Here is a 15,272-nt window from a genome sequence, read left to right on the forward strand (position 1 = left end):
TCTAGAACTGTGGATTGATATGAAATGAAAGGTACAAAGAAAAGCTCTGTTCTGAAAAACAAAACCCAGAATGAATAAGTCATGGAGATCCTTTACCTCCGTAGACAGCCTAACTCCCCAGATGCTGAAAGATGGCATAGAGGAGAATGACACCTATTGTCCAGGAATGTTTATGGGCAGGAGCAACTTGTTGCACTGAGTAGATTGTGCATTTGGTTCATGAGCAAATGTTGATCTGTCTCCCTAAAGGAACAAACCAGAGCGACCTGAAAAGAGGCAATGGAAGCAAATATCCAGCTCATGAGAGTTATCCAGGAAATGCGGGCAGAGATCAATAAGCTGGAGAAAGAGAATCAAGCCCTCCGGATGAAACTGACTTCAACTAGTCAGAGAACCCCAGGCTCAGGGGGAAAATCAGGAGATGAGAAGGAGGAGGAAGTCACAGACCTCGGTAAATTTGCAGAAGTGCCTGGACAATCTCCAGCAGCCCTTCATGGTGGTGTTTCCACTGGTACGGCCCCAGCTGTGAGGGAACACCAAGGTACTGTACATCCATAGCTCTTCTGGGCTGTGCCCACCTTTGCAAATATCTCCTAAATAATAGGTTTATTGTGCCTCTCACATAACTGCGTAATTTGGTATTACAGTGGTGAGTTCCATCTTTTTTCTCCTGGTAGATTATCTTTGAATCCCTAGGGAAAGAATTTCTTTAGCATCTTCAAGCAACATATTTTAACAACATTGAAACTATCTCCAGATAGTCCTGGAAAGATAAGGATGACAGATTTGTGGAAATCAGTCATATTAAAAGTAATGCTTTTTTTCCTTTCTTGACTTCAAGCATTTAAATGCTACATAATGGAACACCAAATGGGTACGTGTCAAATGGCGTGATCACTTATTAACCTAGAACAGTATTGCATAATAGTTAAGTATATGGATATTAGAATCAGACAAATACGGTTGTCAGTGATCTGACTCCAGTTGGCCATTTGATTTAGAGCTAGCTCTGAGAAATCTTTAACCCTCATTTTGTTCATTTGGAAGTGGTATAGTACCTACCTCACATGGTTGTGAGGATTGACTGTAATGATAAACTAAGTGCTTAGTATAGCACCTGGCAAACACACAACAAATGGTAGGTATTATTTCTTATCCGTATTTTACAAAATTTTTACTATCCTTTATGAACATATGTTGCACATAATTCAAATTACTATACAGGTTGAAGACTTCAAGAATAAAAGGCAATGATATATTCTAAAAGAATCAAATCTCTCACCCTTTATGGGAAAGAATTTTGACTGTGAGGACTATACATTAAGTCAGAAATCAGGAGAGTGAAAAAATACATTCTACATTTAAATGAGTGCTTACCTACATACAATATATTCAAATAAAATTGATATACATAATTAAATACTCAAAGCGCTTAATATCCTCTGTCAAAAGATTCAGGCAATGCCATTTAGAGGTGCTGAACAGCTTGGCAATTGGACATGTTCTATTTCCAGCTGTTTTTTTCTGTTAAAGAGGTCTCTTTCTAGTATGGGTTCCTGTATTTCAAAGCTGGGAACAGATTCCAATCACGATCTTTTCCCTTGTTGTCAAGAACAACTCTGGATCTGAGTTATTCTGTCTGTTGGTTATTTAGTAAAACTGAAAGAGTAAACTATAAGGAAGCTAGACTTTCTCCTGGTGAAAAAAAAAAAAAAGATATGGACATGTGTAGTATATCCTTCCCCAGGCTTCCTCCACCTCTGAATTCTTGACATTTGGACTGAATACCTCTGTATTATAGCAGTTTGTCTTGGACATTGTAGGATGTTAGCAGTTTTTCCTGACTTCTAAACACTAGTAGTACCTGCCTCTCCCCCTTCAGTCATGACCATCAAAAATGTCTGCAGACATTCCAAATGTCACCTGGAAGACAACATTTCTCCCAACTGAAAACAACTGCCTTACTCCAAAGGTAAACAACTCCTTCAAATCTATTTTTCATGATGCTTATCCTAATGCAAAAGTAATTTGAGCCTCAGTACACCTAGTGCTTTTCTAAAACAAGCATTAAACTGGTTAAAGAACAAAGAGTATTACCTTTTAAACCCTGAATTCAGGGCCTGAATGCCATTTAATTTAAAGGAGGTTTGAATATTATTAAGAGCTAAATACACAACTGATAATATACATTTTCAGCAACTGAATGGTGACCTCCAGTAAGAATATAAGCATTAAGTTGGAAAAGGACTAGTGAAAAACATTTGGTGACATTTGGGGAAGTCTTGCCAGTTGCACCAATAAAGCAAAGAAGGAAATATGATTTAAATTTGTGCTTAGAAGCCCGGTTGAGTTAATTTAAGTGATATTTATGTGTGTCTTACATGTGATGTTCTATTATGAAAGTGATATAAGTAGAAGGAACATTGGCCTGAGCATGAAGACACCTGGGTTGTAGTCCCAGTTTTGTAATAGTTGGTCAGTGCTGGGTAGCTCACATAAAATTCCTGATCTTAGCTTTATCAAGTAAAAATGAATGGGTTAGATGCCTTCCAAGGCCTATTCCAACTGTAAAATTCTATGATTCTATGAATATGACATGTTTTATGATCACTCTCTTCATCTGTAAAATGGAAAAAGTGATAGAATCTATCTCATAAGGCTGCTGAGACGATTAAATGAGGTAGCACAAGTAAGACTCAGCATGAGTTACTTGGTAGCAGTTGTCGTCATATCATTGGATAGGTTGGAAAAATATCATTTGACTTGAGTTTAAGGTTTTTATTAGCAGTCAGTAAGATATTGCTGATATCAATCAAAATTCATACTTGCAACTGAATGATAGAAATGTGCTGCTAGGGAGGAGATTTAGAGCTCATCCCCTTTTTTATACTTTTGAGGCTACAAGACCCAGAGAGATTAAGCAGCTTGTCTGATCCTCTTGAAAACAAACTAATATAAACTTATTCTTTGAGAAGGAATGATATGAAATTAGAAGTGTGTCTCACTTTAAGAAGGAACCATTAAGGTGGGTCTGGAAGCAATCACTTGAGACTAAATTCTCCTGGAAATATATGTAAGAGTGTGCCAGCATTTGGTAGGTATGAAATCCAACCTGTCCATTCCAGGGATGTTGCCCTCACCCCACCTGCCCTTTGCAATCTCACCTAGGCTCTTTTAAGGAAGAGATAATCTGCTACAAAGAAGATGCAAGAAGCAATTCTTTACAGGGAAACTCCAGCATTCCCTTCAATCTGCTCATACCCTTTGCTGGCAAATAAAGTGCATTTGAAAGCAATCTTTGAATTGGTGCTAATGACCCTGTGATGCTCTGTGGAATATTCTTTCCCTTTTATTGATAAGAAACTAAAGGATACAGATTACTTGTGATCCAGGACATAAACCAAAAGCCTATATGCTGATCTGTCAAGCTGGAGTATAGGCCCCAAACAATAAACTTTGCTATTATAAATATAATTTCCTCTGCTGTATTTTCCTACCATTTGGTATAAAGATATTGTTTTTTTGTTTTTTGGGTTTTTTTTTTTTTTTTTTTTTCAGTACCTGGGCCTCTCACTGTTGCGGAGCACAGGCTCCGGACGCGCAGGCTCAGCGGCCATGGCTCACGGGCCTAGACGCTCCGCGGCACGCGGGATCTTCCTAGACTGGGGCACGAACCCATGTCCCGCGCACCGGCAGGCGGACTCTCAACCACTATGCCACAAGGGAATCCCCCAAGATATTGTTTTATAATCCTCTTAAACAGAAACTTTTATGTTTGTCAATAGTCATAAACCTGTTTTTAGATAATTATAAAAGTGATATATCATGGCCAAAGGAAGTGTCCAAAGATAATTTATGAATAGTATTTGCAGTTAATTACTTCAGATAGATTTGAACTTAAACTCTCCCACAAACTCTTGCTTAAAATATGACCTCCGGCTCTTCCAAACTATGAAAAGCCAGGGCAGCCTCCACTTTCTGTAATGGCAATATAATTTGCTGTCTGTGTTCTTCAGACATGGGCCACAAACTTAAAAAAGAGAAAATTGTGCTTCCAGCACTCTGAAAACCTAAACACGATGCTGCACTTTCTTATACTTTGACAAATGACAAAGCTATGATGAGAAAGAATAAAGATTCAAAAAACATTCACTAAGTGCTCCAGAAAATGGAAACCAACCCTTGAGGTCAGTGTCATTAACCCCAGGGGTAATAGCTAGGTGTCTAAGTAGAGGTTGAATGACAGGCCCCAGGTAAGTTAGCACAGTGTTAGAAGTGAGACACAGACAAACCAAGACTCCCTAAAATAAAGCTCTTTTATTCAAGGTGCTTTCATTACAAGGAATGGAGATAGGATTTACCTCAAGGAAAGAGCTTATTAGCAGACTTATGGACAGAAACTGGGTTGGAAGCCCTCAGAAACTAAAGCCATAAATCTCTCCATCTCTCTCAGGAGAACTCCTGTTTCCCACAGAAGGCATCTTTACTACTTCTTTTTTTTTTTTTTTTTTTTTTAATTTTTTGGCCGTGCCTTGCAGCATGCAGGATCTTAATTCCCTGACTAGGAATGGAACCCATGCCCCCTGCAGTGGAAGGGTGGAGTCTTAACCACTGGACAACCAGGGAAGTCCCAAGGCATCTTTACTTCTTTCCATGTGTCTGCCTTGTTTTCACCTCTCATTCGACAGTCATCCTCATAACAACTGTCCTTACTAAAGCCAACACACACATTTCAGGGAGCAGCCAGTTCAATTATTTGTGACTATTCAAGTGATGAGGGACTGTGGATGAGCACGTTCTTCTAGAATGAGGAGAACTTCCAGAACTGCATGTCTAGAAATTCATGTTCTTTGCATTTTAAAATCGTGTTTTATTATCTCTATATGTCCAGCTCTCTGTTCATATTCTATGTTCTCAGGAAGGTCTTCCCTGACCACACTATTTAAATAGCCTCCAGACCCCCTCCCTCATCTGCCTCTATCCCCTAGCCCTCATTAGCTTGATTTGTCTTCCTAGAACCTACCACTATCTGAATTTTATCATATATTGTTTGTTTATCACCTGTCAGTCACATGAGAATTTTATGCAGGCAAGAATTCTGTGTTGTTCACTCCTACTCCCCATCTCTTAAAAAAACACCTGGCTCATGGTTGGCACTCAATAATTTCCAAATTAATCAATGAATGAATGTCTTTTATGCAAAAAAAATAATCTAAAAACAACAGCTTTGGTTAGTTAGTTTCAATGAAGTATCTACTACCAACACAATCTTCCATTTGTGGAGGTCATTAAAAGTAGAATTTTTAAACTTGAATTTTGTGTCTCTTGTACAGGCAATGTTATGATTGTTAGACGCTATTCCATTTCCTCACCAACTCATTTGTTAGCTGCAAAAGATCCTTGGAAAGCTGGGGAAAAACATCCAAATCGTGGAATTCTAGAAGCTCAAAGAACAGTCAAATCTCTGGCATGTTCTTCAATTAAGAAGCAAGACAACGAAGAACAGATGTTTGCCCCAGATTCTTTTACCAGCAATGGTTCCAGCCAAAGAGCCTTTCCCAAGCATGGTTTTGGTTGCAGGTAATGTACAATCTGCCTCAAGATAGTTTATAGTTGAATGCTGTGATGCTTACTGAGACATTCTCCTGGATAAGCCAGGTCTTATCTATTGGAAGTAATAAAACCAAGTAGGCTATTAGGCCAAGATAACTTCCATCGTACTTATGTCTGTTTTGAGAACCAAAAGAAACAAATTTATGTGAGATCAAATGGTACCCACTAATAGATGCCTCTAATAAGTGGAGAACCATCAGGCTTCACATACTAATCAAGCATTAATTATCATACTCTGAGCTGGTCGCTGGGGATCCAAGATCCTGCAAAAGCAAAACGTTATGTTCAAAACTTTCATTTAGTGACAAAGACGCACAAGTAAACTGAACACTGCAATAAAGAGTGTCTCAGGGAGAAGGCACAGTTACATTAGGAGCTAAACAGAGAATTCCTGTCTGAGAAAGAACTGTTCTTGTGGAGGAAGGTGCCTTCATGGGCTTGTGTGAGTATAAGACAGGACCCTTTAGGCATAAGCCAAACAGGCCAAGAGACAAAGAGGAAACTGACCTGTCCTGCAAAATATGAATTGGTATTTAAGGAGTTATGAGCAGGCTGCAAATGGGAGGGACTGAGAAAATATTTGAGAAGTAGGCTGGGAATCTTTAAGAAGATAGTTGGCTAGTGGCCCTTGTAGTGGGTAAAGCCAAGGGCTCTTTCAGAACAAGATTGTCACTGTCAAGCACTACTGTGTTAGAGCATCACTTCCCCTCCCCCACAATCTGCATTTCTACCTCCCAATAACCAGTTACGCCCTGACTATCAAAAGTATATACACATCTTGTTTATGTTTTCCTTTGCTGTGGAAAAGCTTTTAAGTTATGCACCCAACATAGGAGCAAATCTATATATAAGGCAAATGCGAACAGACATAAAAGGGAAAATTGACAGTAACACAATCATAGTAGGGGATTTTAACGCCCCACTTTCACCAATGGACAGATCATCAAAAATGAAAATACACAAAGAAACACAACCTTTAAATGATACATTAAACAAGATGGACTTAATTGATATTTATAGGACATTCCATCCAAAAACAAGAGAACACTTTCTTTTAAAGTGCTCATGAAACATTCTACAGAATAGGTCATATCTTGGGTCAAAAATCAAGCCTTGGTAAATTTAACAAAATTGAAATCATATCACATATCTTTACTGACCACAATGCTATGAGACTAGGTATCAATTACAGGAAAAAATATGTAAAAATTACAAACACAGGGAGGCTAAACAATACACTACTTAATAACCAAGAGATCACTGAAGAAATCAAAGAGGAAATAAAAAATACCTAGAAACAAATGACAATGAAAACACGATGACCCAAAACCTATGGGATGCAGCAAAAGCAGTTCTAAGGGCTTCCCTGGTGGCACAGTGGTTGACAGTCCACCTGCCGATGCAGGGGACACAGGTTCATGCCCCAGTCCAGGAAGATCCCACATGCCATGGAGCGGCTGGGCCCGTGAGCCATGGCCACTGAGCCTGCGCGTCTGGAGGCTGTGCTCCGCAATGGGAGAGGCCACAACACTGAGAGGCCCACGTATGGTAAAAAAAAAAAAAAAAAGCAGTTCTAAGATGGAAGTTTATAGCAATACAATCCTACCTCAAGAAACAAGAAACATCTCAAATAAACAACCTAACTTTACAGCTATAGCAATTAGAGAAAGAAGAACAAAAAAAACACAAAATTAGCAGAAGGAAAGAAATCATAAAGAACAGAGCAGAAATAAATGAAAAACAAATGAAGGAAACAATAGCAAAGATCAATAAAACTAAAAGCTGATTCTTTGAGAAGATAAACAAATTTGATAAACCATTAGCCAGACTCATCAAGAAAACAAGGGAGATCACTCAAATCAATAGAATTAGAAATGAAAAAGGAGAAGTCACAACTGACACTGCAGAAATAGAAAGGATCATGAGAGATTACTACAAGCAACCCTAGGCCAATAAAATGGACAACCTGGAAGAAATGGACAAATTCTTAGAAATGCACAACCTTCCAGGAAGAAATAGAAAATATAAACAGACCAATCACAAGCACTGAAATTGAAACTGTGATTTAAAATTTTCCAACAAACAAAAGCCCAGGACCAGATGGCTTCACAGGCGAATTCTATCAAACATTTAGAGAAGAGCTAACACCTATCCTTCTCAAACTCTTCAAAAATATAGCAGAGGGAGGAACACTCCCAAACTCATTTTATGAGGCCACGAACACCCTGATACCAAAACCAGACAAAGATGCCACAAAGAAAGAAAAATAGAGGCCAATATCACTGATGAACATAGATGCAAAAATGCTCAACAGAATACTAGCAAACAGAATGAAACAGCAAATCAAAAGGATCATACACCATGATCAACCAGAGTTTATCCCAGGAATGCAAGGATTCTTCAATATATGCAAATCAATCAATGTGATACACCATATTAACAAATTGAGGGAGAAAAACCATATGATCATCTCAATAGATGCAGAAAAAGCTTTCAAAAAAATTCAACACCCATTTATGATAAAAACCCTCCAGAAAGTAGGCATAGAGGGAACTTACCTCAACATAATAAAGACCATATATGACAAACCACAGCCAACATCATTCTCAATGCTGAAAAACTGAAACCATTTCCACTAAGATCAGAATCAAGACAAGGTTGCCCACTCTCACCACTATTATTCAACACAGTTTGGAAAGTTTTAGCCAAAACCAACAGAGAAGAAAAAGAAATAAAAGGAATCCAAATCGGAAAAGAAGTAAAGCTGTCACTGTTTGCAGATGACAAGATACTATACGTAGATAATCCTAAAGATGCTACCAGAAAATTACTAGAGCTAATCAATGAATTTGGTAAAGTATGAGGATACAAAATTAATGCACAGAAATCTCTTGCATTCCTATACACTAACGGTGAAAAATCTGAAAGAGAACTTAAGGAAACACTCCCATTTACCATTGCAACAAAAAGAATAAAATACCTAGGAATAAACCTACCTAAGGAGACAAAAGACCTGTACTAGAAAACTTTAAGACACAGATGAAAGAAATTAAAGATGATACAACCAGATGGAGAGATATACCATGTTCTTGGATTGGAAGAATCAATATTGTTAAAATGACTATATTACACAAAGCAATCTACATATTCAATGCAATTCTTATCAAACTACCAATGGCATTTTTCACAGAAGTAGAACAAAAAGTTTCACAATTTGTATGGAAACACAAAAGACCCCGAATAGCCAAAGCAATCTGGAGAAAGAAAAACGGAGCTGGAGGAATCAGGCCCCTGGGCTTCAGACTATACTACAAAACTACAGTAATCAAGACAGTATGGTACTGGCACAAAAATAGAAATATAGATCAATGGAACAGGATAGAAAACCCAGAGAGAAACCCACGCACATATGATCACCTTACTTTTGATAAAGGAGGCAAGAACATTCAATGGAGAAAAGACAGCCTCTTCAATAAGTGGTACTGAGAAAACTGGACAGCTACATGTAAAAGAATGAAATTAGAACAGTCCCTAATACCATACACAAAAATAAATTCAAAATAGATTAAAGACCTAAATGTAAGGCCAGAAACTATAAAACTTTAGAGGAAAACATAGGCAGAACACTCCATGATATAAATCACAGCAATATCCTTTTTGACCCACTTCCTAGAGAAATGGAAATAAAAACAAAAATAAACAAATGGGACCTAATGAAACTGAAAAGCTTCTGCACAGCAAAGGAAACCATAAACAAGATGAAAAGACAACTCTCAGAATGGGAGAAAATATTTGCAAACGAAGCAACTGACAAAGGATTAATCTCCAAAATTTACAAGCGGCTCTTGCAGCTCAATATCAAAAAAAAAAAAAACAACCTAATCCAAAAATGGGCAGAAGACCTAAATAGACATTTCTCCAAAGAAGATATACAGATTGCCAACAAACACATGAAAGGATGCTCAACATCACTAATTATTAGAGAAATGCAAATCAAAACTACAATGAGGTATCACCTCACACCATTCAGAATGGCCACCACCAAAAAATCTACAAACAATAAATGCTGGAGAGGGTGTGGAGAAAAGGGAACTCTCTTGCACTGTTGGTGGGAATGTAAACTGATACAGCCGCTATGGAGAACAGTATGGAGTTTCCTTATAAAACTAAAAATAGAACTATCATATGACCCAGCAATCTTACTACTGGGCATATACCCCGAGAAAACCATAATTCAAAAAGAGTCATGTACCACAATGTTTATTGCAGCTTTATTTACAATAGCCAGGACATGGAAGCAACCTAAGTGTCCATCGACAGATGAATGGATAAAGAAGATGTGGCACATATATACAATGGAATATTATTCTTCCATAAAAAGAAATGAAATTGAGTTAATTGTAGTAAGGTGGATGGACCTAGAGACTGTCATACAGAATAAAGTAAGTCAGAAAGAGAAAAACAAATACCGTATGCTAACACATATATATGGAATCTAAAAAAAAAAAAAGTTCTGAAGAACGTAGGGACAAGAATTGAGTAATGACTCAGATGTAGCAAATAGACTTGAGGACACTGAGAAGGGGAAGGATAAGCTGGGACGAAGTGAAACAGTGGAATGGACATGTATACACTACCAAATGTAAAATAGATAGCTAGAGTTGCTTTGTTGTGTACCTGAAACTATCACAGCATTGTTAATTGGCTATACTCCAATATAAAGTTAAAAAAAAAGAAATATAGCTAGTGGGAAGCAGCTGCATAGCACAGGGAGATCAGTTCCATGCTTTGTGTCCACCTAGAGGTGTGGGATAGGGAGGGTGGGAGGGAGACGCAAGAGGGAGGAGATATGGAGATATATGTATATGTATAGCTGATTCACTTTGTTATACAGTGGAAACTAACACACCATTATAAAGCACTTATACTCCCATAAAGATGTTTAAAAAAAAGTGTATACACATTTGTCTCCTCTGAGGAGAAGGAGGAAAATCAAGAAATAGGGACCTGGTTTCATGATTAACTTATCTGGGGAAGAGAAAATGGAACAAATATAGTTGTTGAGAGAATGAGTTATCTAATTCATCAGTGGCAGGAAATCAAATCAAAGGGAAACCATAATTAATAGGCCTGCAAGAATTCTCATAAATATTGGAAAGAGCACTGGACTTCCCACTGGATGTGGGATACAAAGGTTGAACCAGTTTTATTTGAATTTTACAAGGCAGGATGAACACTGTTCTTCATTTGTAGACAATTCTATTATAGGAGCAGAGAGAGGAACCTGGGTCAGGAAGGACAGGCAAAGAAAAATGGAAAAGTCATCCCAGTAGAGCAAAAAAGACAAGAAGATAGAAGAAATCATGACTACAGAGAAAACTAAAAGTAAGGAAATCAGTGAGGATGGAGAAGTTAGCAGGATCCATCATAAAAGCCCTTCCATGGAATGCTAGGAATATGTGCCTTACCATTAATTATTGGAAAACTAGTAAAATATGTCTTTATGAAAATTTTCAAAATACATAAACATTCAGAAACTAGTATTACAAATATCAGTGTATTCATCTGCAAGAGTTTTATCATATTTTATCCAGATATTTTTATATATAAAAGAAAAAACGTTACTAACAGAGAAAAGCCCTATATCTCTCTTCCCCTGTACTTCTGAGGGGCAAGTGTTAACCATGAGGTTTTTTTTCTTTTTTTTTTTTTTTTTTTTTTTTTTTTTGCGGTATGCGGGCCTCTCACTGTTGTGGCCTCCCCCGTTGCGGAGCACAGGCTCCGGATGCGCAGGCCCAGCGGCCATGGCTCACAGGCCCAGCCGCTCCGCGGCATATGGGATCCTCCCAGACCGGGGCACGAACCCGTATCCCCTGCATCGGCAGGCGGACTCTCAACCACTGCGCCACCAGGGAGGCCCCATGAGGTTTTTTTTCTATCTTTTCAGTCTGTTTTTTATGCTTTCATTACCCACATTCATTCATTCAGCAAATACATCTTAAGGGTGTACTTATGTGCTGGATTCTAGGCACTGAAGATACAGCAGGAAAAAAATTGTCAAAAATCTCTGCCAATGTGCAGCTTTTTCCTTTGTAACATAATGATCAATAAACATGAAAATACAGGAAGTGTATATTATGTTAGATGGTGCGAAAAGTAAACCAATCAAAGGAAAAATAAAGGGCTTGAAGAGCAAGCATTGTTGAAATTTTTTATATCGTAGCCAGAAGATACCTCACTATTTGAATAAAGAAGGGAGAGAGAGAGTTCTGGGTATATGAGCAGGGGATTGGAGTGGGTAAGCGGGAGCACTCTGCAGGCATTGAGAACAGCAAATTCCAGAGGCCTGGGTGGGCCCATGACTGGTGTTTGAAGAAGGGCAAGGTGGCTGGTACTGAGTGCAGTGAAGGGAAGAAGTGAGACAAAGAGAGAAGGCAGAGAGCTAAGGGTGGTCTTTCACTCCTTTCCAATGATTCTGGATTTTCTCTAAGTGAATTAGGATACATAATATACTCTTTTCATTTATATATATATATATATATATATATATATATATAGAGAGAGAGAGAGAGAGAGAGAGAGAGAGAGAAAGAGAGCTCTGTTTTGAAAAGACTATAGAAAAACAATATAGAAAGCAAGGGGACCATGTTTAAGGCTAAAAAAATAATTTAGACAAGAAATGATTATTTCCTGGCCAACGGCAATAGCTGGATGTGGTTTCTAAACATTTGAAGATGGAGCCAACAAGATTTGTTAACAGAGCAGATGTGGGATATGGAAACAAGAAGTGTACATCCAACCATTGTGTTCCAATGGTCATGAGTTTTCAGAGAGGGAGGAGGGAAGAAAGGCAGAGATGTACCCTTTGTCTAAATAAAATTATGTATATATAATATACAGTTATATAAAAGCACTAAATGTTCATTATTTTTAAATTGCTAATTATAAAATATTAATGTGATATGCAAAGTAAAAAGTATAAAAAGGAAAATCTTCCATAATCCCACTACCTGAAAAACCACCACTGAGATTTTAATGGATATCTTTCCAGGCTTGTGTTTACATAGTTTATAATTGTACAGTGCCTGTATTATAATGCTTTAGTTTTTGCACTTATACCATTACAGGCTTACAGACCTACAGTGCTAAACTTGGAAATATAGCAGTATTAATTTTCCCATTTCAATTTATATTATTTTCTATGGTAGTTTGGGGACCTAGCCAATGTTTATAATGTATTATTTTTCTGAAGCAAAATGTTTTCCAACTTCCAAGCTGCCAATGAATAAACTATTAGAACACAATCCATTTCTAATTTGGAATCTACTTTAATTTGAAAGATTGAGCCAATTGTAGAATTGTGTTAAAGCAAGAAAGTCAGTAACGGCTTAAAATCAACAGCTGGGTTCTGGGTTGGCATAAAACCCAGTAGATACAGAGAATTATTGAATAGGAATTAAGCTGCTTTTTTGTAGCACTTTTTTATTTTGTCTTTTACTTTCTCAGGGATTAACTAGTAAAGTAACAACTCATTACATTATTCCTCTAATTTGGGGGTAAATTCATTTCCTTTCTAATAGCTTTCAAAGACTCTTACAAAGATTTATCAAGAACCAATTTGTTTGAACTAGCTTTCAAATCAGTGAGATATTGTACCTAATTTGTTCATGAACTTTTCTATTATTGTACCAAGAAAGTATTTTACGGAATAATGCCAATGTCAATATTTCTAAGAACCAATGATCTCCAGAAACTAGAGACTGGATTTTAATTTTTTCCCTAATTTTGACATAGAAACCCAATCTTTTCCTCCTGCATTCAAGAAAAAAAGAAAAAATAATCTCAGGCTGTTGAAAAGATTAGGGAAAAGGGTCCATATGGACAACTAAACTTAGAAATGATATTTTACTGATAGGGTAAAACAGACACATTAAAATAAATACATTGTCTTCTTTTCCTAAGCAAAGTGGTTAAGAAGACAGCCTCCGGAATCAGATAGCTAAAGTCCCAACTCCATCATTTGCACACAGCATGGTCTTGGACAAGTTATTAGTCTGAGCTGTGCCGTAGTTAATTCTTTTGTAAAAAGAGAATCATAATAACAGTTACCTCATAGTTTTTGTGAAGAATAAATGGGATAGTCAAGTGAATGCTTGCTAAGTTGGCAGAGCAGTTATTATTTTATTGATCCCATATAGAACTACTGGCCTTCCTCCCAAGGGAGGGAGCAGATGTGTTCCCATAGATACAGGCCACTAAATGCCATTCAGTGAAATTATGATCTTATCTAATTAAAGAGAGAGAGAGATCAAAACTAGAGAAAAGGCAATAATTTTAAACACTGTTCTTTAGACTTATTCCTGGGAGAACTTTATCCTGGTTGATGTCAAAATTATATATAACACTGTTCAAGGGGAAAGGAGAAGTGGGCAAAATGAAAAGATTTAATCCCTCAGGTAACACTGGGTCACTGCTGTCACTTCTCTCTCCCTTTATTGTTCAGGTGTAATGGATATTCCATTAATTCAAACTCCATACTGCAGATTGATTGGGAATATAAAATAATTCCCTCAAATTTCTGCTTCATTTCAACTGAAGAGTTTTGATGTGCAGGACCATTTGCCTGAGAGAACATGATATCCTCCAACTTTAAACGCCAAGCTGATAATCCTCAGACGTACAGACCTTGCCTCAAAAATTTTAAATTTTAGTTTTATCAGCGCTATTCACTGGGTTTAATCAAAAGGCCAATTCCAATATTTTTTCATGCATTATTATTGAACAACTAAACAAAAAAAAGTATGATATACTTAAGGTGAACCTTTAACACTTTAAGCAATATTTGGTGACTTGCAAAAATAGTAAATGTTTTGTAGAAATAGTAAGTGTTTTTGCATAAAGGCTCACTAAAAAGTTTTACTTCTCTTTCCCTATTCTGCGTTCTTTAGGGACAAGATAAAGACAGTCAGTTTCCTGTTACCCATGAACATGTCTTCATATTCCAAAAACTCAAGTTCTTTGAAATACTCTCCAAATAAGACCACAAACCAGCTAAGTACCATTACAGAATAGTATACATAAGGTGGTGAAATTTAAGAAACAGTTGATTTCCAACATGTGGGAACACCGAGGCCTGGCTGGGTCAATGTCCTCCCCTGCAAAGACCTCTGGCAAGGTGCTCAGTAAGATATACAAATATTTGGCGTTGGGTCAATAGAGTTGTCAGTGGACTTGGCCAAGAAATGGAAGCCATTACTTTATGTTGTTGTTGATGGGTGCACAGTGGCTGTGGAGGTCTCTCTATGCAGCATGTGAGCAATTAAACGTAATTAAATTAAATTGCATGCTAAATGTTTCGTATCTGTGCTATGCTATCAGGAAATGCTGCTGTTCCCATTATGTGTCATTCTCCAGTTGAAACTATAACAAATCTAGAAAAAAAAAGTTCTATTTCTGACTATAACATAGAAGCCACAGTGATTATCCTTATAGTTAATTTGTGTGTTGATATTTCACTGACACAAGCTCACTTGGTCTTTTAATATCCCATGTTACTGGCATGTAGACACAAACACAGCAAACTCCCACAGCGTATATTGTGGGCTCAGAGTAACTGTGGGCTGGCTAATGGCAAAGACACTCATCCTGGTTGGAAGGAG

At 37.5% G+C, this 15,272-nt stretch overlaps 1 protein-coding gene across 1 annotated transcript; it reads left to right on the top strand.

The window, feature by feature from the left end:
- Positions 1-279: 279 nt before the first annotated feature.
- Positions 280-14,685, top strand: CCDC195 (coiled-coil domain containing 195; the record flags this gene model as incomplete). The annotated part of the gene is made up of 3 exons (XM_082631254.1): positions 280-541; positions 5,334-5,580; positions 14,562-14,685. The coding sequence occupies 3 exons, from the start codon at positions 280-282 to the stop codon at positions 14,683-14,685; spliced, it is 633 nt and encodes a 210-aa protein (XP_082487380.1).
- Between the last annotated feature and the right edge of the window lie 587 nt (positions 14,686-15,272).

Source organism: Mesoplodon mirus, assembly GCF_964341445.2.
Source record: "Mesoplodon mirus genome assembly, chromosome: 8".
NCBI lineage: Eukaryota > Metazoa > Chordata > Mammalia > Artiodactyla > Ziphiidae > Mesoplodon > Mesoplodon mirus.